The sequence below is a fragment of the Thalassophryne amazonica genome, chromosome 10 (genome assembly GCF_902500255.1).
Source record: "Thalassophryne amazonica chromosome 10, fThaAma1.1, whole genome shotgun sequence".
NCBI lineage: Eukaryota > Metazoa > Chordata > Actinopteri > Batrachoidiformes > Batrachoididae > Thalassophryne > Thalassophryne amazonica.
In genome coordinates, this window is record NC_047112.1 from 67,875,813 (window position 1) to 67,901,294 (window position 25,482).

Below are 25,482 nucleotides of genomic sequence, written 5' to 3' on the forward strand. Positions count from 1 at the left end.
CGGCATGGGAGTTGGACTCTCTAACCAGAAGGCTAAAACCCAGGGTTTTGGCCTTGTGACCAGAGAATCCTTTTGAGCTGTTGGGAGTGAGGTTTACTAACTACATCTGCACAGCGACACCTGCTGGCCTCCGTTACATACATACACGGGTATCATACACGTCTGTGAGGGTCTTCAAACTTTTCACAATGGTCACCAGGCGGGGTTATTCTGACAGACAGTTGGGACCATTTCCTGACAAAGGGGGATGTGGCAAAAAACAAAAAGCAAAAAACAAACCAAAAAAAAACAAAACATTTTTGACAATTTGGATGAATCTTGGATGATCCAGTGTTACCCAAGTGTCAACTCAGCCACATGGGGTGTATGAGCCAGTCCATGAAGAGGCTTCCTGAGGTCCATCAAGCCACGCTATATCTCCAGGTACCGTAGCATGACGTGGACCAGCATGACGTGGACCAGCATCTACGGACGGGATGCCAGAGTTCTTCCTCCATCAAGGCTGGTATCCACTTACAGCTGGATGGATGGGCAAAATGAAAACCATGTGTCTGGTCTGAGGACAGGTAGCCTGGAGCGCACCCTTGCAACAGGACCCACCATGCTGCAGAGCGCCCGGCTGTCTCAGGAACAGTCCAAAACAAATGCTGACGATGTTCAAAATACAGACCCCAAAGTAAAACAACAAAGTCAAGATTTCATCAGCTTCTGTTTGAAGTCACATTAAATCGAGGGTTGAGTCGGTGCTTTGGGACAAAGTGCAGCTCGTGTTTAACCTCCACGCTGGAGCGGCTGCACGTGGGAGGTGCAGTGACCCAGCGGTGGTGGAACAGAAGCTGCTCTTTGCACATTAAAGTCGGGGGTGTTGTCTATCCTCAGCCTCTTATCTTATCTGCCTTGAACTCTTCCACCGTGTCACCACTCTGCCTCTGTATAAAAGCCGCGCAGCTGCAATGGCACACACGCTGTGCACCATGAAGGCCTGGCCCACACTGGTGCTGCTGTGTGTAGCAGTGTGGCTGAGCAGCGCAACAGATCCAACGGCGTGCAGTGAGGACAGTTTGGTCTCCGCGGCCGTGCAGCACATCAATGACCACCAAGAGCACGGCTACAAGTTCAAGCTGAAAGCCTTGAAGCAGAAGGTACAACGCCAGCGTAGGTCGCTTTAGTGCAAACACACCTCTGATGCCTGAGTCAGGCCTGCGAAGCTGCTTATGTCAGGCCCCGCTCACTGTAGCACTCTTTATGCAGCTCCAGACTGTTCTGGGTTTTAGACCTGGATTTTGCTGGTCTAACCACAGACACTTTCTGCTGATCAAAGATTTGAATGCATCAGTTCTGCTCCCGTAGTGCAGCAGATTATAGAGGGATCCTGCAAATGGTAATGCGAGCACAAAGTTCTTCACAAATACTATTGGTTGCATCACCAGGGTTTTTAAAAAGGAACAGTTTGGACCATCTGTCATGTTTAGTTTCACGTTATCACGGGGTCACACGTCATAGAATCCAATGGACGTTGATCTTGTTTGACCTTTACTTTGCAGACCAAACATTCAACACAGTCAAAACTATTCCATTTATTAATCCATTTATTTCAACCATAATATGCATCACTTTTTCCAAAATTGGAGCAACTTTAACCTTTGACCCTTGGACAAACAGAAATTGACTTTTGTCACCATTCTTGCTGTTTTTAGCCCATAACTCCAGAACATTCAGCCATAGATAGTCCAAACTATACCTTTTTGGAATCTTAATGATCAGACACATAATGTGGTGTAGCTTTCAATATGACTGAAACATTTTAAAATTTTGACCCCTGTGTAATTCTTCAGTTTACCTCTACTTGGCCGCCTGTTGAAAATTCAAGTGGCGAGTTGATTTTTTTTTTTTCAAAAGAGTTGATGCCTAAGGTGTATTTGTGCTGAATTTGGTGGTTGTTTCACCATTTGAAGGATTTTTTCAGTTATCTGCTGCACTATGACCACACTTCATTTTTAGACCAAACTCCCACATGCCAATGCCCAGCTCTCCACAGTTTCTCTTATACTCACTGGGCTGGTAAGCATTGAAAGCCGAGATAGGCATGTCCCAACTTGTCCTCTAACACTCCGAAACGGAGGTGTTCCTTTGTCTCGCTCGATCAGCGAATTGGTCTTGACGCGCGACGCCTCCGCGCGGCTTTCCGTGACAAAATCTCTTGTTAAAAGTTAAATCTGCCAGAAAATGGCTGATGTCCAGCTCTTGTGATAACCAGAGAAATTGCTGACGACGGTCCCAGCTCCACACAGCCATCCGTTTAGAAATGATGTGGTGTTTTCTGCCTCTCTATGGCGGCTCGGAGCGTGGCGCGCCGTGCGCCATTGTGGGGCGTCCTTAAAGCTGTAGTAACAGTCCTTATTCTCTGTGAAGCCCGTAAAATTTTCACCGAAAGCCAGATAAATTTTTCGAATGGTTTCCAGCTGCCTGTCTCTAACAGTTTCTGAAAAAATTCTGATGGAAAAAAAGCCCAAATTATTCCGCCATTTCCTCGCAATGAAACAATAACGAGAGGGGTGGACCAGTGCTCACTCAAAGCCTGCCCACAGGCGAATGACGCAACCGACAGGTGTGGAAAAACCCACGCATGCGCACGAAGGTTCAAGCTTGGCTGACGTAAAAACATATGAATCAAATCCATATAGTTTTTGAAAAAAATAAAAAGGTACGATACTTTTTGGACAGACCTCTTATATATATATATATATATATTAGGGGTGGATCTCGATTAAAAAAATTACTCTAATTAATTAGAGGCTTTGTAATTAATTAATCTCAATTAATTGCATTTTAATTGCATAACATTTGCTGCAAGAAACTACATTTTTCAATTTAAATGGATGTTGGTGTATTACTGAATCAAATGATAGACACATACATCCTTTTAAACAAATCATTATTTTGCAACAGAGCAGTACTGATTTTAAATGGCAAACAAAAGTCAACTAACAATTCAACATAAAGTGCAATTTGTACCATGAAAAATGGTAAAACAAAAAACCGAAATGGTCCTTTAACTGGTGGTTAAGGCCCGACCACCCCGCCTGGTGGTCGGTCCTTAGCTCATGGGGCCCAGCCGGGCTCATCCCGAAAGAGCGACGTGGGCCTGCCCTCCTGTGGGTTCACCACCTGCAGAGGGGGCCATGATGGGGGTCGGGTGCAGAGAGGATTGGGTGGCGGTCGAGGGCGGGTGGCCCGGCAGCCCGGTCCATGCTCACAGCCCCTGGCTGTTGGGACGTGGAATGTCACCTTGCTGGGGGGGAAGGAGCCTGAGCTTGTGCGGGAGGTTGAGAGATGCCGACTAGAGATAGTCGGGCTCACCTCCACGCACAGCTTGGGCTCTGGTACCCAACTCCTGGAGAGGGGCTGGACGCTTCATTTTTCTGGCGTTGCCCATGGGGAGAGGCGGAGAGCTGTGGTCGCATTGCTTATTGTTCCCCAGCTCAGTCGCCATGTGTTGGAGTTCACTCCAGTGAACGAGAGGGTCGCGTCCCTACGCCTTGGGGTCGGGGACAGGTCTCTCACTGTTGTCTCGGCCTACGGGCCGAGCGGCAGTGCAGAGTACCCGACATTCTTGGAGTCCCTGGGAGGGGTACTAGATAGCGCTCCGACTGGGGACTCCACTGTTCTCCTGGGGGATTTCAATGCCCACGTGGGCGGCGACAGTGAGACCTGGAGGAGGGTGATCGGGAAGCACGGCCTCCCCGATCTGAACCCGAGTGGTGTTCAGTTGTTGGACTTCTGTGCTAGTCACAGTTTGTTCATCATGAACACCATGTTCGAGCACAAGGGTGTCCATAAGTGCACGTGGCACCAGGACACCCTGAGCCGGAGGTCGATGATCGACGTTGTAGTTGTAGTATCATCTGTCCTTCGGCCACGTGTCTCGGACACTCGAGTGAAGAGAGGGGCAGAGCTGTCGACCGATCACCACCTGGTGGTGAGTTGGATCCGCTGGGAGGGGAGGAAGCCGGTCAGACCTGGCAGGCCCAAACGTATCGTGAGGGTCTGCTGGGAACGACTGGCAGAACCCTCTGTCAGCGAGGTCTTCAACTCCCACCTCCGGGAGAGCTTTTCCCAGATCCCGGGGGAGGTTGGAGACATGGAGTCTGAGTGGACCATGTTCACCACCTCCATTGTCGATGCAGCCGCTCGTAGCTGTGGTCACAAGGTCTCTGGTGCCTGTCGTGGCGGCAATCCCCGAACCCGGTGGTGGATGCTGTAAGTAAGGGATGCCGTCAAGCTGAAGGAGTCCGACTTATCTTTGTTGGTAGGTGGGACCCCGGAGGCAGCTGACAGGTACCGGCAGGCCAAGCGTGCAGCAGCCCGTGCGGTCGCAGAGGCAAAAACTCGGGTCTGGGAGGAGTTTGGGGAGGCCATGGAGGAGGACTATCGGTCAGCCTCGAAGAGATTCTGGCAAACCGTCCAACGCCTCAGGAGGCGGAAGCTGCTGACCCTGACTGGGGATGTTGTCGGGTGGTGGAAGGAATACTTCGAGGATCTCCTCAATCACATCGTCACGTCTTCCGAAGAGGAAGCAGAGACTGGGGACTCAGAGGTGGACTCATCCATTACCCAGGCCGAAGTCACCGAGGTGGTCAGAAAGCTCCTCGGTGGCAAGGCTCCTGGGGCGGATGAAATCCGTCCTGAGTACCTTAAGTCTCTGGATGTTGTGGGACTGTCTTGGCTGACACACCTCTGCAACATCGCATGGCAATCAGGGACAGTGCCTCTGGATTGGCAGACTGGGGTGGTGGTCCCTCTGTTTAAGAAGGGGAACCGGAGGGTGTGTTCCAACTATAGGGGGATCACATTCCTCAGCCTCCCCGGTAAGGTCTATTCCAGAGTACTGGAGAGGAGAATTCGACCGATGGTCGAACCTCGGATTCAGGAGGAGCAGTGTGGTTTTCGTCCTGGTCACGGCAAACTGGACCAGCTCTACACGCTCCATCGGGTGCTCGAGGGTTCATGGGAGTTCGCCCAACCAGTCCACATGTGTTTTGTGGATCTGGAGAAGGCGTTTGACCGTGTCCCTCGGGGCACCCTGTGGAGGGTGCTCCGGGAGTACGGGGTCCAGGGTCCTTTGCTAAGGGCTATCCGGTCCCTGTACGACCGCAGCAGGAGCTTGGTTCACAATGCCGGTAGTAAGTCAAACCTGTTTCCAGTGCACGTTGGCCTCCACCAGGGCTGCCCTTTGTCACCGGTTCTGTTCATTATTTTTATGGACAGAATTTCTAGGCGCAGCCAGGGTGTAGAGGGGGTCTGGTTTGAGAACCACAGAATCTCGTCTCTGCTGTTTGCGGACGATGTGGTTCTGTTGGCTTCGTCAAATCACGACCTTCAGCATGCACTGGGGCGGTTTGCAGCCGAGTGTGAAGCGTCCGGGATGAAAATCGGCACCTCCAAATCCGAGGCCATGGGTCTCGACCGGAAAAAGGTGCTTTGCCCTCTTCAGGTCAGTGGAGTGTCCTTGCCTCAATTGGAGGAGTTTAAGTATCTTGGGGTCTTGTTCACAAGTGAGGGACTGATGGAGCGTGAGATCGATAGACGTATCGGTGCCGCATCTGCAGTGATGCGGTCGCTGTATCGGACCGTCGTGGTGAAGAGAGAGCTGAGTAGGGGGGCAAAGCTCTCGATTTACCGATCGATCTACGTTCTGATCCTCACCTATGGTCATGAGATTTGGCTCATGACCGAAAGAACGAGATCGCGAGTAAAAGCGGCCGAGATGAGTTTCCTCCGCAGGGTGGCTGGGCGCTCCCTTAGAGATAGGGTGAGGAGCTCGGTCACTCTGGAGGAGCTCAGAGTCGAGCCGCTGCTCCTCCACGTCGAAAGGAGTCAGTTGATGTGGCTCGGGCATCTTTTCCAGATGCCCCCTGGACACCTCGCTGGAGAGGTGTTTCGGGCACGTCCCATTGGGAGGAGGCCCCGCGGAAGACCCAGGACACGCTGGAGGGACTACATATCTCGGGTAGCTTGGGAACGCCTTGGGGTTCCCCCGGAGGAGCTGGGGGAGGTGTGTGTGGATCGGGAGGTCTGGGCGGCTTTGCTTGAGCTGCTGCCCCCGGAACCCGACTCCAGATAAAGCAGAAGAAAATGGATGGATGGATGGATGGATGGTCCTTTAACTGACCTAAATCCCTTTTATACTCACAGTATCCTGAGCAAAAATCTCTGTTGTCCCATAACATTTAACATACAGTACATAGACAACATAGGCTAAAACAGTTTGATCAACATTTTAGTGCAAAAACAGCAAACCCACTGACCTCACAGTACCTCAAAACCTACTTCTTCTCCCTCTTTTTCAGCCAGTTCCTTAGGCAAACTAGCCTGTTCACACTTTCAGAGCTCAGTGCAGCTCTCTTCTTTGTTACTATGTGGCCTGCAAGTGAGAACAGCCTCTCACAAGGGACAGAAGTGGCAGGGCTGGTCAGATGTTTGCGGGCCAGGACAGACAGGTAGCTGTGGGCTACCGCGTGCTGGGTAATCAGGAGAGTCGGGAGTTTTCCTGGTGGCCTGGTCCAACCTGGGGCCGTTGTGAGGGGGTGTTAATATATACATACATATATGACCACCACTGTTAGGCTACACAGCAAGACACTTGGGCTGCTGTATCTTAAAGAGAAGACATTAAGTGTTATAAATGTCTTACAATCACGAAAATTCACAAGAAAATAACTTAAGACTACTTCTTTTGCAATGTTATCTTGTCCAAAGCCCGAGGTAGGGACATCCCATTACACGTTTAACACCTCTATGCATTCATTACAGTTAGTTCAGTCCAACCAAGCCCTGTGCGCTCAGATGGGACTTGCGCTACTAGCAAGTACAGGAGGAGTGGCCAGTGAAGGAAAAGATGGACAGAAAAAAGCCAGGTAGAGCTGAAAAAGCTAGATTAAGAAAAAGACACTGACTTGGCTGGGCAGACACTGTACGATATTTTCAATCGTTGTACTCGGCTCCAGCTCAAACTGTGCGACAAAACCGCAGGGTTTAAAAGTTCAGAGCGCACGATTCATGTTCTCACACCGTACGGCCCAATGCTCTGAAGCGATCTGACTGCTCACACTGTACCTTCAAAAACCACACGTCGGGGTCGCATTTCTTTTTCAAAAAAAAAATTATTTCATGCCTATCAGCGCACACAGTGAGTGAAATCAGGTGGGTGGAGACTGAGCGCATATGCGCGCGCGCGCGCACACACAGCAGAGTGATTCATGAGAGGACAAAAAAGAAAACAAACATTCATAACAAGTGTTGCTACTTACACTGTTGTATAAATAAACTATATTTCATACGGAGTCATACAGCTGCGCAAGGTGTAGCAACTTATTCCCTCATGTGTCGTGAATCCTGTTGTTGTCTGCTGTGTGTGTGCGTGCGCGCGTGCATATACGTTCAGTCTCCCCCCACCTGTTTCCACTCACTGTGCGCGCTGATAGGCATGAACTTTAATATGATATTAGGTTATTGTGAGGGAACGCAATAAAAAAAAAAACACAAGACTTTACATGAGATCACTGTTTGCTCTCTCCGGTGTTTGCACACGCACAGTGCGCAACGTAATCAGCACGTAGACACTTGTAGTGCTGCTTCAACAGCACGGAACCCTCACGAGTCACGACGGCCGACCAAAATATCAAACAGGGTTGATATTCATCCAATCATATGATTCCCCATCGGGAGGTGGTCGTGAGATGTTACACGCAGTTCATTACTCCATGTAGACTGCACGATGCAGGACGCACGATTAAGCTGAAACTTGGTGCAATCCAAAAAATTCTCGCAGGAGTGAAAAATTGGCTGAAAAAGGGCCAAAAATGGTGAGATAACAATACTGTTCTTGTTTTAACTAACTAGCTTTTACTTTCTATTATAAGCCACCCAATTTTCACAGTCAGTCAGCACATAAATGCTGGATTGAAATGCCACAGCAGAACTCTTATTATTGCTGTGCGCTAGCGGTTTTTGGGCCGGTTGGATATGAAACTCCCGGGCTGAAAAATGGTCCCAGCACGCCCCTGGCTGTGGGTGGGTCTCTGCTCTACTTGAGCACCAGTGCAGTGGGCACTCTGTCTCACTGATGGTGGGCTCTGCTCTGTACAAGCTCAGAGCCCTGGTACACCACACTTCATCATCTGAATCAGAGTCTGAAGACACTAAAGAGAGGAGATTCTTTTTCTTTGGTGGCTCCTGTGTTGAGTCTGGAGCATCTCTCTTAGATTGTACCTGCAGCAGGCCCTCAAGGCTGGTCCAAACCTCTTCTCACTCTCCCCTTGGTAGACACTTTAAATGCTTAAAGCGTGGGTCCTGAACAGTAGCCATCTTGAGCCATTCGTGGTTGAGTGTAGCTATGCGCTGGGCTAAGTCATTCAAAAAGGCATTCTTGAGTTTCACCATGTAGGCTGTATCCTCATCCCAGACTTCCACGGTGTGACGCAGGTGGCAGAGAGCAGGTAAAACCACTGAATATGAGACATACGTCTCGCCTCCGAGGAGCTCAGTCACAAATCTGCAGTGAACACAGACAATTGAGGAAAGTGATTATTATTATTCTACTAACTGTCAACTACAAAAGCTTTTTAAAGGAACAGTAACAATAAATCTCATTAATGAAACAGCTTTTTTTTTTTACCTGCATGGTTCAAGAATGGGCACCAGCTTTTGCAATTTCACCAGCTCTGCTGCAGTCAACATGACGATCTTGTGGTTCTGTCGGTCTAAAGCTGCGTTTACAGCCTCTTGGTTCTTCAGAAGACGAGAGATCATAATACAGTAACATGCTTTTGGAGGGCGGTATGCATTTTCAAGAGGTCCAACGTCCATGCCCAGTCGCCCAAAATTGCGGACTCAGAAAAATGCATACCGCACGACAACAGCATGTTATTTGCATTATTATCACTTTTTACTGAGATACACAACACGTAACGCGTACATAAAAAGTTGGCTCACTTAACTTCTGCCTTGTAGCCTGGCGCGCGCGCTGCTGTTCAAATTCAGCAGTGCGTCCTCATCAAGCTGGCTGCTTTTGTTGCTGTTCATTGTCGTAGTATCCATGAGAAAATCATCCGGAATATCCATATTGGGACCAAAACACACTTCTCGCCTTTTCATCTTTTCCTCTGCGTACAGTTCTTGGGCTGCGCGCGCGCTATGACGTCATTTGTTTATGCACAGCGGGCGGGTATAGCCAGATAGCGTCGACGTAAATCTATGATACAAAGTGATAATAATGTCCAGTATTTATTCCCATCAGGTGAAAAATAAAGTTTTGTTCAGTGGATCTGTCAATAAAGATGTGTTCTTGCTTCTTTGTATATTTCCAGGTTGGGGACGGCTGTAACGCTGAGCTGGATTTGGAGCTTCAGGAGACCAAGTGCCATGTTGTCAATCCCAAACCTGCTAATGAATGTGACGTCCGCACAGACTTTGAAGTGGTAATGCCCCCTTCCGACAGAGCGCGCCAAGAAGTGCTGTACAGGAGTGGCAGTGTCCCCTTTTTTTTTCACCACCATGTTGAACCAGTTTGACACCAGGTTCTCTTCACTGTACAAATGCACAGAAATGTTTTATTTTATTATTTGATTTTGATATTTTAATTTTGAAAAATTATTAAATATATATGTGTTGAAATAAAGGAATAAACTCTGATGACCTCAGCAGAACGTGGAGAACTGACCCATTTTGGAGCTTCAGCATCATTATTCTTGATACAAAAACTACAAAAGACAAACGGCACTGAGGTTTGACTGTCAGCAGGTAAAATGTGAGTCTGTCTCCATCTGCAGGCGGTGACTGCAAACTGCAGCGTGACGATGACCGAGGAGGAGGGAGAAGCTAAAGTCAGCAACTACAGCTGTAACACACAACAGAGTAAGAGCTCACACACACACACACGCGCGCGCACACACATACACACCCACACACTAGTCTTTCCCAGTGGTCTTCACAGAGACCTACAATCTGTGGGTCAGACGGTCCTTCAGGTCCTCAGAGTTGATAAAGCATGTGTGGAAAATAAACAGCTGTTACAGTTTTTTCCAACTGTTTACTCTCTTCATTGGCTTCCTGTTAATTCTAGAATAGAATTTAAAATTCTTCTTCTTACTTATAAGGTTTTGAATAATCAGGTCCCATCTTATCTTAGGGACCTCGTAGTACCATATCACCCCAATAGAGCGCTTCGCTCTCAGACTGCAGGCTTACTTGTAGTTCCTAGGGTTTGTAAGAGTAGAATGGGAGGCAGAGCCTTCAGCTTTCAGGCTCCTCTCCTGTGGAACCAGCTCCCAATTCAGATCAGGGAGACAGACACCCTCTCTACTTTTAAGATTAGGCTTAAAACTTTCCTTTTTGCTAAAGCTTATAGTTAGGGCTGGATCAGGTGACCCTGAACCATCCCTTAGTTATGCTGCTATAGACGTAGACTGCTGGGGGGTTCCCATGATGCACTGTTTCTTTCTCTTTTTGCTCTGTATGCACCACTCTGCATTTAATCATTAGTGATTGATCTCTGCTCCCCTCCACAGCATGTCTTTTTCCTGGTTCTCTCCCTCAGCCCCAACCAGTCCCAGCAGAAGACTGCCCCTCCCTGAGCCTGGTTCTGTTGGAGGTTTCTTCCTGTTAAAAGGGAGTTTTTCCTTCCCACTGTAGCCAAGTGCTTGCTCACAGGGGGTCGTTTTGACTGTTGGGGTTTTACATAATTATTGTATGGCCTTGCCTTACAATATAAAGCGCCTTGGGGCAACTGTTTGTTGTGATTTGGCGCTATATAAAAAAATTGATTGATTGATTGATTGATTGAAAAAGCGAATGCTTAAACTAAAACCTCAAATCCAAGACTTCTTGTGACAGTCGCTAAAACATAATGTGACAATACCTTAAACACATTTTCTACTTTGCACTTTGCTTGCAATTCTTCAACATAGTTGTTGCAAACATTACACACAGTTTCCTATATTAGACACTGAACTCAAAGATAAAATACCTTGTTATCATTGGGAAAACACTTTTAATAAAAATGCAAAACACATCTGGTAACTGGAAACACTTATGTATACACCTGAAAACACTCACACAGAAAACTCACCACCAATCAGTCTGACCTTTGACACTACAAATAGAGCTCAGGTAAGACATGGAGGCAATAAAACTCAGAGGAAGAGGACAAGGAAGACAAAGACAAAGAGAGATACATGGACAAGGACAAAGACAAAGAAGAGCAAGAAGGAGAAATGTTTCAGATGAAATTCGAGCAACTTTGGTGGACCATGTGATCAACCATGGCCTCACACTGAGGGAAGATGCACTCTAAAAAAGGTGCTGTCTGAATGAGAATAACTGATGTAACAATTTCCATATATTTTTCTTTTGTTATTTAATTTTACTTATTTCATAATGCCACAAGACTTCTCGAGTTACGTAAGTTGAAATAACTTTCCGTAGTGACGTTACAGTAAAATAACTTAAGAAAATCTATGAAAATTGTTACATCGCTTTTTCTCACTAAGACAGTGACTCGTTTTTTAGAGTGTGGACAAACGGTCCACTCAAACCTCAGCCACCACACAGTGGGTAGTACTGTCAAGTGATGTTACTGTACCATGTATGTACACTACAGTACTGTAAACACCTGTTTTCATTGGTTTGAATTTGAAGTGTCTGTCTTTCTTTAGGTATACGAGGGCTGTCAATAAAGTTACGGTCCTTTTTATTTTTTTCAAAAACTATATGGATTTCATTCATATGTTTTTACGTCAGACATGCTTGAACCCTCGTGCGCGTGCGTGAGTGTTTCCACGCCTGTCGGTGACGTCATTCGCCTGTGAGCACTCCTTGTGGGAGGAGTCGTCCAGCCCCTCGTCGGAATTCCTTTGTCTGAGAAGTTGCTGAGAGACTGTCGCGTTGTTTGATCAAAATTTTTTCTAAACCTGTGAGACACATCGAAGTGGACACGGTTCGAAAAATTAAGCTGGTTTTCAGTGAAAATTTTAACGGCTGATGAGAGATTTTGAGGTGATTCTGTCGCTTTAAGGACTTTTCACAGTGCGAGACGTCGCGCTGCGCTCTCAGCCGCCGTCGTCAGCCTGTTCAAGCTGAAAACATCCACATTTCAGGCTCTATTGATCCAGGACGTCGTGAGAGAACAGAGAAGTTTCAGAAGAAGTCGGTTTCAGCATTTTATCCGGATATTCCACTGTTAAAGGAGATTTTTTTAATGAAAGACGTGCGGACGGGTCCGCGCGTCGGGACGCAGCCGCCGCGACGCTCCGCCACAGGAAAAACACCTCTGTTGAAAGCCTTAAGGACAAGTTGGAACATGTCCTGCCTGTTAAACAATTTCTCATATACTCACTCCACTGAAAGCCATCAAAAGCCGCCTGGATTTTACAAATGGTTATCAACACGGAGGTGTTTTTCCTGTGCCGCCGCACCGCGTCGGCTGCGTCCCGACGCGCGGACCCGTCCGCACGTCTTTCATTAAAAAAATCTCCTTTAACAGTGGAATATCCGGATAAAATGCTGAAACCGACTTCTTCTGAAACTTCTCTGTTCTCTCACGACGTCCTGGATCAATAGAGCCTGAAATGTGGAGGTTTTCAGCTTGAACAGGCTGATGACGCCGCCTGAGAGCGCAGCGCGACGTCTCGCACTGTGAAAAGTCCTTAAAGCGACAGAATCACCTCAAAATCTCTCATCAGCTGTTAAAATTTTCACTGAAAACCAGCTTAATTTTTAGAACCGTGTCCACTTCGGTGTGTCTCACAGGTTTAGAAAAAATTCTGATCAAACAACGCGCCAGTCTCTCAGCAACTTCTCAGACAAAGGAATTCCGACGAGGGGCTGGACGACTCCTCCCACAAGGAGTGCTCACAGGCGAATGACGTCACCGACAGGCGTGGAAAAACTCACGCATGCGCACGAGGGTTCAAGCATGTCTGACGTAAAAACATATGAATGAAATCCATATAGTTTTTGAAAAAAATAAAAAGGACCGTAACTTTATTGACAGCCCTCGTATGTAAGAAATTTCTATTTCTTTGTAAAAATAAAATAAATCAAAACAGGGAAATAACACTTTTGTTGCTAAATACTGTAACTTTCAGCTCTTGTTTGAGAAAAAGTAAAAAAACTAGGACTGCAAGCAGTCATATACGGGCCCTCATTCCACGCGACCGCCTACCCAGGCCAGCGTGTCCCCTTGTGACCAGATGTGGGTATGTGTGTACAGGGGCAACCACTCATCACACAGTTCAAATTTCAAGCAAATCACACAATGCATGAAGGAGTTATGACATGTTGATGGTTCATCCACTAGGGGGCGCTCAGTGTACAAACAGAGGGGCCAGGTGTGTTCAGGGGCCAACCGTCATCACACATGTGAAGATTCAATTCAGTGAGGTAATGCACGAAGGAGTTATGACATGTTGATAATTCATCCACTAGGGGGCGCTCAGAGCACAAACAGAGGGGCCAGGTGTGTTCAGGGGCCAAGTGTCATCACCCATGTGAAGTTTCAAGTCAATCAGGCAAAGCATGAAGGCGTTATCATGACTTGATGTTCCATGGCGAAGGGTCAAAATGGCGGCACCATAGCGGCCACATCCTTCGACATAGAAAAAAGCTTTCAATAACTTTTGATCAGTATCATCTTTGGATGCTCTGAAAGAAATTTGAAGTGCATTGGACAAAATCCCTAGGAGGAGTTTGTTCAAATACGTGTGGAAATCACACCAAAATGACAAGAAAATTCAAAATGGCCGACTTCCTGTTTGGAGTAGACCAGTGGTGCAAGAGACTTTTTGTACGTCTATGCAAGTCACACGTTTACCGATTTTCATCTCCCTACTCCAAAAAAACTAAGGGCAGGGGTTTTTGAAATATTCAAGGAGGTGTTATTGAGGCATTTTGCCCTGCCCATGGGCGACGCCCCTATGAATTGTAAGAAGTTGTCGTGCTTGACATGTGTATCAATTTTCATGATGATATGACAAAATTAAAGCCGTCAAAAAGAAGAACGTAATTTCACACGGACGCCGTCATTTGTAACTTCACGGCGATCATCGCCTACGTTCACCAACTTGTTCTGCATGTTTTAGAAGTGGAATGAAGTTGATGGGATTAACTATGTGACATCAGTACCTGTTAAAGTAAAAACAGGACATTTCCTGTTACCACCGGGGGGTGCTATGGCAGAGGTGGGAAGTTAATATATGCAAATGTTCAGGATGGGGCCCTCATCATGTCCAGCAAGTTTGAAGGATCTATGATGAAGTATGTGGGCGTGACAGTTGTTCGAAGTGAAACGGCATCCTCCGAAAAGCTCGCCAAAGTTGGACGAACCCTAGCAGCCATGCCTTTTGACCTAATTACATTCTTTTGATAACTTTTGATCACCATGGTGTCATGATGATGTATTCCAAATTTGAAGACGATTGGATGAAATCCTTAGGACGAGTTTGTTCAAATGTAAGTACTGGAAATGGCCAAAAATGGCAAAAATGACCTCAAAATTGAAACTTAAAATCAAAATGGCCGACTTCCTGTTGACATTTCACCATGACGTAAAGAGACTTTTTTGTGCGTCCTAGCATGGTAAATATGTGTACCAAATTTCGTGAGGCTACGACGAAAAAACCCCAATGTGGAGGTTTTTTTTGAAAATTTCTAGGGGGCAATTTTTTTTGCAATTTGGCTGTGACCATGTGCGCGACCCCCAAAATATTCGGATCCGACCGGACGACTTTGCACAGTATGGTGAGTTTTTGAGCATGGGAAAAGGCTGAAATTTGGATTTCAAATTGCGCAGAATAATAATAATAATAATAAACAGCTCAGTTACAATAGGGTCCTCGTAGGACTTTTTCCTACTCGGGCCCTAAATATATTGACTTCAGTGTTTTGTGTAAAACACGTCAGTGTGTTGCTGTTGATTTGAAAGTGTTTCAAGATGGTGCGTGTGTGAATCATTATGTTGCAAAAATAACATTTTTAGAAGAGATTGTTAGGTTTTGACTGTAGGGTTTCATTTTGACGGAGCTGTGAGGGGTTTAGCAACAAGTGTTGTGTCTTATCTTGTTTGTGTGTAGAGTTTTGACACTGAGCCAAATTTTGCAAAATGTGTGTAAGCAATTGGCAAAAACTGTAACACAAGTGTGCGTGTCTGTATGTGTCTATGTGTGTGTCTGTGTGTTTGTATGTGTGTCTGTGTGTGTCTCTGTGCGTGTGCGTGTGTGTGTGTGTGTGTGTGTGTGTGTGTGTGTGTGTGTGTGTGTGTGTGTGTGTGTGTGTGTGTGTGTGTGTGTGTAGATCACACTAACGAGCACTGGAGGTTGATTGGACTCGGCACCTTTACTGTTGCTGAAGCTGTTAAGAAATTCAACATGCAGACAAACAGCAGACATTACTTCGTCCTTCTGGAAGTGGCACGTGTGTTGGAAAAGGTACACACACACACACACACACACACACACACACACACACACACACACACACACACACACACACACACACACACACACACACACACACACACACACACACACACACACACAGACAGAGCAGAAGAGTATAATCAGTTTGCAGCAAGAGCTCAAAACGGGTTAAAGAGTCTCACAGAACATCTACGTTTTTAAAATAATCCACTCAAAGGAGTTTGATGAAAGTTGGTGAAATGGTCCAACTGATACTGGAATTTGACATGGATCAAAAGACAAACCCTGGACATTTTGTGGCGAATCCTGCAGTCAGCTAACAAGAAGAAACCGTTGATCCCAATAAAGCAAGCTGAGATTTTAGTTTTGATTCCTGTCTGGCTCACAGTGCATCTGGAAAGTATTCACAGCACTTCATTTTTTGTTCTGTTAAAGCCGTATTCCAAAATGGAATAAATTCATTTTTCCCCACATCAGAATTCTACTTACAGCACCCCATAATGACAACATGAAAAAAGTTATGGTGAAATTTATTGAAAATTTCAACTAAGGAATCACATGTCCATACTATTCACAGCCTTTGCTCAGTACTTTGTTGCTGCACCTTTGGCAGCAATTACAGCCTCAAGTCTTCCTGAATATGATGTCACAAGCTTGGTGCACCTATCTTTGGGCAGTTTGGTCCATTCCTCTTTGCAGCACCTCTCAAGCTCCATCAGGTTGGATGGGAAGCGTCGGTGCACAGACATTTTCAGATCTCTCCAGAGATGTTCAATCAGATTCATGTCTGGGCTCTGGCTGGGCCACTGAAGGACATTCACAGAGTTGTCCTGAAGCCACTCCTTTGATATCTTGGCTGTGTGCTTAGGGTCATTGTCCTGCTGAAAGATGAACCACTGCCTCAGTCTGAGGTCCAGAGCGCTCTGGAGCAGGTTTTCATCCAGGAATTCTCTATACATTGCTGCATTCATCTTTCCCTCAATCCTGACTAGCCTCCCAGTTCCTTCTGCTGAAAAATATCCCCACAGGATGATGCTGCCACCACCATGCTTAACTGTAGGGATGGTGCCTGGTTTCCTCCAAACATGATGCCAAAGAGTTCTATCTTTGTCTCATTAGACCAGAGAATTTTGTTTCTTATGGTCTGAGAGTCCTTCAGGTGCCTTTGGCCAAACTCCAGGTGGGCTGCCATGTGCCTTTTACTAAGGAGTGGCTTCCGTCTGGCTGCTCTACCATACAGGCCTGATTGGTGGATTGCTGCAGAGATGGTTGTCCTTCTGGTCCACAGAGGAATGCTGGAGCTCTGACAGAGTGACCATAGGGTTCTTGGTCACTTCCCTGACTAAGGTCCTTCGCCCCCAATCGCTCAGTTTAGACGGGCAGCCAGCTCTAGGAAGTGTCCTGGTGCATCTGAACTTCTTCCATTTACAGATGATGGAGGTCACTGTGCTCATTGGGACCTTCAAAGCAGCAGAAATGTTTCTGTAACCTTCCCCAAATTTGTGCCTCCAGACAATCCTGTCTCTGAGGTCTACAGGCTATTCCATTGACTTCATGCTTGGTTTGTGCTGACTGTCACCTGTGGGACCTTATATGTATACAGGTGTGTGTCTTTCCAAATCATGTCCAGTCAACTGAATTTACCCCAGGTGGACTCCAATTAAGCTGTAGAAACATCTCAAGGATGGTCAGTGGAAACAGGATGCATCTGAGCTCTATTTTGAACTTCATGGCAAAGACTGTGAATACTTATGATTTCTTTGTTATTTTTAATACTCTCACTTACTCGCTCACCTTCAACAGCTTACTCCAATTATGGGTCGGGGGTGGGCATGGAGCCTATTCCAGCAGTCATAGGGGGTAAGGTGGGGTTCACTCTGGACAGGATGCCAGTGTGTCACACAGACACATAAAGGCCTGCATGTCTTTGGATGTGGGAGGAAGCCAGAGCACATGGAGGGAACCCACGTAAACAAGGGGAGACCATGCAAACACCAGACAGAAAGCCCACAGGTAGGAATTGATCCCACCACCTTCTTTCTGTGAGGCAAAAGTGCTAACCACTAAGCCACCAGGCTGCCCTTTATGTTTAATAAATTTGCAAAAAATGTAAATAAATACAAAAAAAAACTATTTTCATGTTGTCATTATGGGGTATTGTGTAGAATTTTGAGCGTAATTTTATTTAATCCATTTTGGAATAAGGCTGTAACATAAAATGTGGAAAAAGTGAAGTGCTGTGAACACTTTCTGTCTGACTTCTTTATGTTTCACGCTACACTGACTGTGTTTATTTTTTTATTTATTACACAGTAAAAATAAACTTTCTGCTGCACAGAAGCCAAAGCACCATCCAGGACTTGAAGTCCTCTGAATCCTGTGTCGTTGTCACTCTAACAGATTGATGCAGTCGGTCACTCGACCTACTACAGCGAGTTCGTTGTCATAGAGTCTCACTGCCCTCATGGATCTAGGATCCTGCCTGAGGCATGCACACCCCTGTGCCCCGACAGAGCCGTAAGTACAACACAGGCCAGCAGAGGGTGCACACTGAGTAATCTGTGCCTTTTTACTTCAGTGACGCCTCTGCCGTGTGTGTGTTTGTTTGTTCAGCATATGTGTGTGTTTGTTGATGGAGCATGTGTGTTAGTGCAGTGTGTGTGTGTGTTAGTGCAGTGTGTGTCTGTGTTACTGCAGTGTGTGTGTTTGTGTTAGTGCAGTGTGTGCATTTGTGTTAGTGCAGCGTGTATGTGTTAATGCAATGTGCGTGTGTTAATGCAGTGTGTGTTTGTGTTAGTGCAGTGTGTGTTGATGCAGTGTGCATGTGTTAATGCCATGTGTGTGTGTTTGTGTTAGTGCAGCGTGTGTGTGTTAATGTGTGTGTGTGTTAATGCGGTGTGCATGTGTTTGTGTTAGTGCACTGTGTGTTAATACAATGTGCATGTTTGTTAGTGGTGTGCATTTGTTTGTGTTAGTGTAGTGTGTGCGTGTTCGTGCAGTGTGTGTTAGTGTAGTGTGTGTTTGTGTTAATGCAGTGTCTGTGTGTTAATGCAGTGTATGTGTGTGTTAGTGCAGTGTGTACGTGTTCAGTGTGTCTATGCAGTGTGCATGTGTGTGTGAGTGAGTTAATGCAGTGTGCGTGTGTGTTAGTGCAGTGTGTGTTAGTGCATTGTATGTGTGTTAGTGCAGTGTGCATGTGCTTATGTTAGTGCAGTGTGTGTTAGTGCAGTGTGCGTGTGTGTTAGTGCATTGTGCATGTGTTAGTGCAGTGTGTACGTGTTCAGTGTGTGTATGCAGTGTGCATGTGTGTGTGTGTGAGTGAGTTAATGCAGTGTGCGCGTGTGTTAGTGCAGTGTGTGTTAGTGCATTGTATGTGTTAGTGCAGTGTGTGTGTGTGTGTTAGTGCAGTGTGCAGTCTGTGTGTATGTGTGTTAGTGCAGTGTGTGTGTGTTAGTGCAGTGTGCAGTCTGTGTGTATGTGTGTTAGTGCAGTGTGTGTGTGTGTTAGTGCAGTGTGCATGTGTGTGCAGTCTGTGTGTGCGCATGTGTTAGTGGAGTGTGCATGTATGTGTGCAGTCTGTGTGTGTGTTCATGCAGTGTGTGTGTTTGTGCATTGTATGAGTTAGTGCAGTGTGCGTGTTAGTGCAGTATGTGTGCGTAATCAGTGTGTGTGTGCACGGTGTGTGTGTTAGTGCAGTGTGTGTGTGCGTGTCCAGTGTGTTAATGCGGTGTGCATGTGTTTGTGTTAGTGCACTGTGTGTTAATACAATGTGCATGTTTGTTAGTGGTGTGCATTTGTTTGTGTTAGTGTAGTGTGTGCATGTTCGTGCAGTGTGTGTTAGTGTAGTGTGTGTTTGTGTTAATGCAGTGTCTCTGTGTGTTAATGCAGTGTATGTGTGTGTTAGTGCAGTGTGTACGTGTTCAGTGTGTGTATGCAGTGTGCATGTGTGTGTGAGTGAGTTAATGCAGTGTGCGTGTGTTAGTGCAGTGTGTGTTAGTGCATTGTATGTGTGTTAGTGCAGTGTGCATGTGCTTATGTTAGTGCAGTGTGTGTGTGTTAGTGCAGTGTGCGTGTGTGTTAGTGCATTGTGCATGTGTTAGTGCAGTGTGTACGTGTTCAGTGTGTGTATGCAGTGTGCATGTGTGTGTGTGTGAGTGAGTTAATGCAGTGTGCGCGTGTGTTAGTGCAGTGTGTGTTAGTGCATTGTATGTGTTAGTGCAGTGTGTGTGTGTGTGTTAGTGCAGTGTGCAGTCTGTGTGTATGTGTGTTAGTGCAGTGTGTGTGTGTTAGTGCAGTGTGCAGTCTGTGTGTATGTGTGTTAGTGCAGTGTGTGTGTGTGTGTTAGTGCAGTGTGCATGTGTGTGCAGTCTGTGTGTGCGCATGTGTTAGTGGAGTGTACATGTATGTGTGCAGTCTGTGTCTGTGTGTTCATGCAGTGTGTGTGTTTGTGCATTGTATGAGTTAGTGCAGTGTGCGTGTTAGTGCAGTATGTGTGCGTAATCAGTGTGTGTGTGCACGGTGTGTGTGTTAGTGCAGTGTGTGTGTTAGTGCAGTGTGTGTGTGCGTGTCCAGTGTGTTAATGCAGTGTGCAAGTGTTAGTGCAGTGTGTGTTAGTGTTAGTGCAGTGTGTGTGTTAGTGCAGTGTGCATGTGTGTGTGTGTGTGAGTGAGTTAATGCAGTGTGCGTGTGTGTTAGTGCAGTGTGTGTTAGTGCATTGTATGTGTGTTAGTGCAGTGTGGCTGTGTGTTAGTGCAGTGTGCATGTGTGTGTGTGTGTGAGTGAGTTAATGCAGTGTGCGTGTGTGTTAGTGCAGTGTGTGTTAGTGCATTGTATGTGTGTTAGTGCAGTGTGGCTGTGTGTTAGTGCAGTGTGCATGTGTTAGTGCAGTGTGTGTTAGTGCAGTGTGCGCATGTTAGTGCAGTGTATGTGAGTGTGTTAGTGCAGTATGTGTGCAGTGTGCGTGTGTGTGAGTTAATGCAGTGTGCGTGTGTGTTAGTGCAGTGTGTGTTAGTGTTAGTGCAGTGTGCAGTCTGTGTGTGTGTTAGTGCAGTGTGTGTGTTAGTGCAGTGTGCAGTCTGTGTGTATGTGTGTTAGTGCAGTGTGTGTGTGTGTTAGTGGAGTGTCCATGTGTTAGTGCAGTGTGCATGTGTGTGTGTAGTCTGTGTGTGTGTGTGTGCCCATGTGTTAGTGGAGTGTGCATGTATGTGTGCAGTCTGTGTGTGTTCATGCAGTGTGTGTATTTGTGCATTGTATGTGTTAGTGCAGTGTGTGTGTTAGTGCAGTGTGTGTGCGCGTGTCCAGTGTGTTAATGCAGTGTGCATGTTAGTGCAGTGTGCGCATGTTAGTGCAGTGTATGTGCGTGTGTGTTAGTGCAGTGCATGTGCGTGTTCAGTGTGTGTGTGTGTGTGTGTGCAATGTGTGTGTTAGTGCAGTGCGTGTGTTAGTGCGGTGTGTGTGCATGTTTGCAGTGTGTGTGTTAGTGCGGTGTGTGTGCATGTTCAGTGTGTGTGTACTGTATGTGTGGTAGTGCAGAGTGTGTGTTAGTGCAGTGCATGTATGCAGTGTGCGTGTGTGTGTGTGCAGTGTATGTGTGTTAGTTTAGAGTGTGTGTGTGTGTGTGTGCGCAGTGTATGTGTGTTAGTGCGGAGTGTGTGGAATTTGGATGGAAGTTGCTGAGAAACAGCTTCAGGTCATGAAGGTTGAAGTTGTGTTGCAGAAAATGTGCTTCACTACTGCTTTTGTTTCTCTTCTTTTTCCAAAGCGTCATGAATTGTGCAAAGCGACGTTTAATTTCACTCACGACCTGATTGGCTCAGTGGAGTGCGAGTCCTACCCTCCAAAGGTGAGTCACAGCTGCGGCACACCCGCTCCTCTTCAAAGGTATATTTACATACGTGTGCACGTGGTACTTGAGGTCACGCTGCTTCCAGCCTCATGTGTTGATCAGGAGCTTCTCAAGGTCTTCACCAAAACCAGCAGACCAGCTTCTCTTTAAATAGGAAGGATTCTCTGGCAAAGCTCTGATTCAGTTTAAGCCCTTAAAACTGGGGCCACACTGGGGCACTGTGTTCACTTGTACAACCCTAATTCCAGTGAAGTTGGGGCGTTGTGTAAAATGTAAATAAAAACAGAATACAGTGATTTGCAAATTGTGTTCAACCTATATTCAATTGAATACACCACAAAGACAAGATATTTAATGTTCATACTGATAAACTTTATTGTTTTTGTGGAAATATTTGCTCATTTTGAAATAGGTGCCTGCAACGCGTCTGGGACAGTGGTATATTTACCACTGTGTTACGTCACCTTTCCTTATAACAGCACTCAATGAGCGTTTGGGAACTGAGGACACTAATTGTTGAAGCTTTGTAGGTGGAATTCTTTCCCATTCTTGCTTGATGTACGACTTCAGTTGTTCAACAGTCCGGGGTCTCTGTTGTCGTATTTTGCACTTCATAATGCGCCACACATTTTCAATGGGCGACAGGTCTGGACTGCAGGCAGGCCAGTCTTGTATTTCAATTCAATTTAAATTTATTTTCCTTTATATAGCACCAAATCACAACAGAGTTGCCTCAAGGCGCTTCACGCAGGTAAGGTCTAACCTTACCAACCCCCAGAGCAACAGCGGTAAGGAAAAACTCTCTCTGAGGAAGAAACCTCAAGCAGACCAGACTCAAAGGGGTGACCCTCCGCTTGGGCCATGCTACAAACATAAATTACAGAAACAATTCACAGAACAATTCACAGACAATATACAAGAATTGTTGTTGGTGCACAGGACAGGAGGGTCACCAACACAAATACAACTCCCATCTCTGGATGGAGCTACACCTTAACCAGAGAAAAAACAGAATCAGGCATCAGAAAGACAAAAAAATACTGTGTTTGTTCATTGTATGTGTTAGTGCAGTGTGCATGTGTGTTAATGCAGTGTACTTGTGTGTACACACACGTGACACTTCTGCATAGGCTCAGGAACACTTCAGAAAACCATTGTCAGTTAACACAGTTCGTCACTACATCTACAAGTGCAAGTTAAAACTCTTCCATGCAAAGTGAAAGCCGTACATCAACAACATCTAGAAACGCCACCACCTTCTCTGGGCCCGAGCTCATATGAAATGGACAGACGCAAAGTGGAAAAGTGTGCTGTAGTCTGATGAGTCCACATTTCATATTGTATTTGGAAATCATGGACGTCGTTTCCTCCAGACAAAAGAGGAAAAAGACCATCCAGATTGTTACCAGTGCAAAGTTCAAAAGCCAGCATCTGTGATGGCACCATTAGTGTTGAAAGGTAGGTTTTGGAGCAACACATGCTGCCATCCAAGCAATGTCTTTTTCAGGGACGTCCCAGACCATACCAAGCCACATTCTGCACGTGTTACAACAGCGTGGCTTCATAGTAAAAGAGTGCAGGTACAAAAAATCCAATGAAAGGCTTATTAAAAGCCTGCTAACGAGTCTCTCATTGGATTCAGGTGTGTTGGAACAGGGAGACAACTAAGAGGGTCAGGAAGGTAGATCTCGAGGACCGAACTTGGGCACCCCTGCAGGGTTTCACCAGTGACAGTTGGCAGCCTGTCCCAGTGACGGTTGGCAGTAGTGGTGGGCACAGCTAACTGAAAAGTTAGCTTCGATAACTGCTAATCAGCTAACTGAAAAGTTATCCTTTATAACGCTTAACCGATAATAATAATAATGCACTATTTCTGAGGTTTTGAACATAGTAACACGCACAGATGCCATACTGCATTATGGGTTAACTAAGCCTGCGATCACCGATTGGTTGATTCATTTAACAACACAAAATGTAATGTGTGTGTTGGTTTTCTAAAAAAAATTTTTGTATTTGTATTTGTGTATTTGAATTAGTGCATTATTTTAAAATTAAAAGATATGTGTTATATTTTCACTTTGTACAAATGAGTTGACATTAACGTCGTTAAACTATCCAGATGAATTTGGTTTAAAAGTCAAAACCATAAGTCAAACCTGCTTTCCTTTTGAGGACTTCGACCTCATGGCTGGACCGCTGTATGCTGTAAAGGGTAATGACTTTTGTTGTTTTTTTTTTGTTTGTTTTTTTTTGTCACAGCCTGGCCACCAGGTCCCTTCTGCTGGGGTAGAGTTGAGCTTATGTCCTCTCAGCTGCCTCACTGCTGCAAAATACTTAGCAGACAGGAGCCAACAGGGTTTATAAAAGCTTTTCACCATTACTATGTTAAAAAACGTTAGCGGTCTAAAAGTTATTGGACCTTACCCGTTTTTGAAGTTAGCTGAAGACCTAATCCGCTAACAAAAGTTATCTTCGATAGTTCGTGGTTAGCTCCTGTGGGTTCACCACCTGCAGATGGGGCCATGGGGGTTGGGTGCAGAGAGGATTGGGTGGCGGTTGAGGGTGGGCAGCGCGGCGGCCCGGCCCGTGCTCACAGCCCCTGGCTGTTGGGACGTGGAATGTCACCTCGCTGGGGGGGAAGGAGCCTGAGCTTGTGTGGGAGGTTGAGAGATACTGACTAGAGATAGTCGGGCTCACCTCCACGCACAGCTTGGGTTCTTGTACCCAAGTCCTGGAGAGGGGCTGGACGCTCCACTTTTCTGGCGTTGCCCATGGGGAGAGGCGGAGAGCTGGGGTCGCATTGCTTATTGCTCCCCAGCTCAGTTGCCATGTGTTGGAGTTCACTCTGGTGAATGAGAGAGTCGCGTCCCTACACCTTCGGGTCGAGGACAGGTCTCTCACTGTTGTCTCAGCCTACGGGCCGAGCGGCAGTGCAGAGTACCCGACCTTCTTGGAGTCCCTGGGCGGGGTACTAGATAGTGCTCCGATTGGGGACTCCATTGTTCTCCTGGGGGATTTCAACACCCACGTGGGCGGCGACAGTGAGACCTGTAGGGGGTGATCAGGAAGCACAGCCTCCCCGATCTGAACCCAAGTGGTGTTCAGTTGTTGGACTTCTGTGCTAGTCACAGTTTGTCCATCACGAACACCATGTTCGAGCACAAGGGTGTCCATAAGTGCACATGGCACCAGGACACCCTGAGCCGGAGGTCGATGATCGACTTTGTAGTCGTATCATCTGACTTTTAGCCACGTGTCTTGGACACTCGAGTGAAGAGAGGGGTAGAGCTGTTGACCGATCGCCACCTGGTGTAAGTTGGATCCGCTGGGAAGGGAGGAAGCCGGTCAGACATGGCAGGCCCAAACGTATTGTGAGGGTCTGCAGGGAACGACTGGTGGAACCCTCTGTCAGCGAGGTCTTCAACTCCCACCTCCGGGAGAGCTTCTTCCAGATCCTGGGGGAGGTTGGAGACATGGAGTCCGAGTGGACCATGTTCTCCACCTCCATTGTCGATTCGGCCGCTCGTAGCTGTGGTCACAAGGTCTCTGGTGCCTGTTGCGGCGGCAATCCCCGAACCTGGTGGTGGATGCCGGAAGTAAGGGATGCCATCAAGCTGAAGAAGGAGTCCTACTTGTCTATGTTGGTAGGTGGGACCTCGGAGGCAGCTGTCAGGTACCGGCAGGCCAAGCGTGCCACAGCCCGTGCGGTCACAGAGGCAAAAACACGGGTCTGGGAGGAGTTCGGGGAGGCCATGGAGGAGGACTATCAGTCCGCCTCAAAGAAATTCTGGCTAACCGTCCGATGCCTCAGGAGGCGGAAGTAGCTCTCCACCGGCACTGTCTATGGTGCGGGTAGGGAGCTGTTGACCCTTACTGGGGATGTTGTCGGGCAGTGGAAGGAATACTTTGAGGATCTCCTCAATCCCATTGTCACGTCTTCTGAAGAGGAAGCAGAGACTGGGGACTCAGAGGCAGACTCATCCATTACTCAGGCAGAAGTCACCGAGGTGGTTAGAAAGCTCCTCGGTGGCAAGGCTCCTGGGGTGGATGAAATCCTTCCTGAGTACCTTAAGTCGCTGGATGTTGTGGGACTGTCTTGGCTGACACGCCTCTGCAACATCGCGTGGTGGTCGGGGACAGTGCCTCTGGATTGGCAGACTGGGG

At 46.8% G+C, this 25,482-nt stretch overlaps 1 protein-coding gene across 1 annotated transcript in view; it reads left to right on the forward strand.

Annotated features, from left to right (window-relative positions):
- The first annotated feature begins 967 nt into the window (after positions 1-967).
- Positions 968-25,482, forward strand: part of LOC117518923 (histidine-rich glycoprotein-like) — a 38,893-nt gene continuing 14,378 nt past the window's right edge. Inside the window, exons 1-6 of the mRNA XM_034180191.1 lie at positions 968-1,142; positions 9,369-9,479; positions 9,831-9,915; positions 15,349-15,482; positions 17,874-17,990; positions 21,235-21,315. Of these exons, the coding sequence (XP_034036082.1) occupies positions 975-1,142; positions 9,369-9,479; positions 9,831-9,915; positions 15,349-15,482; positions 17,874-17,990; positions 21,235-21,315 (696 nt within the window). The 5' untranslated portion in view covers positions 968-974. The remainder of the gene's footprint in view (positions 1,143-9,368; positions 9,480-9,830; positions 9,916-15,348; positions 15,483-17,873; positions 17,991-21,234; positions 21,316-25,482) is intronic.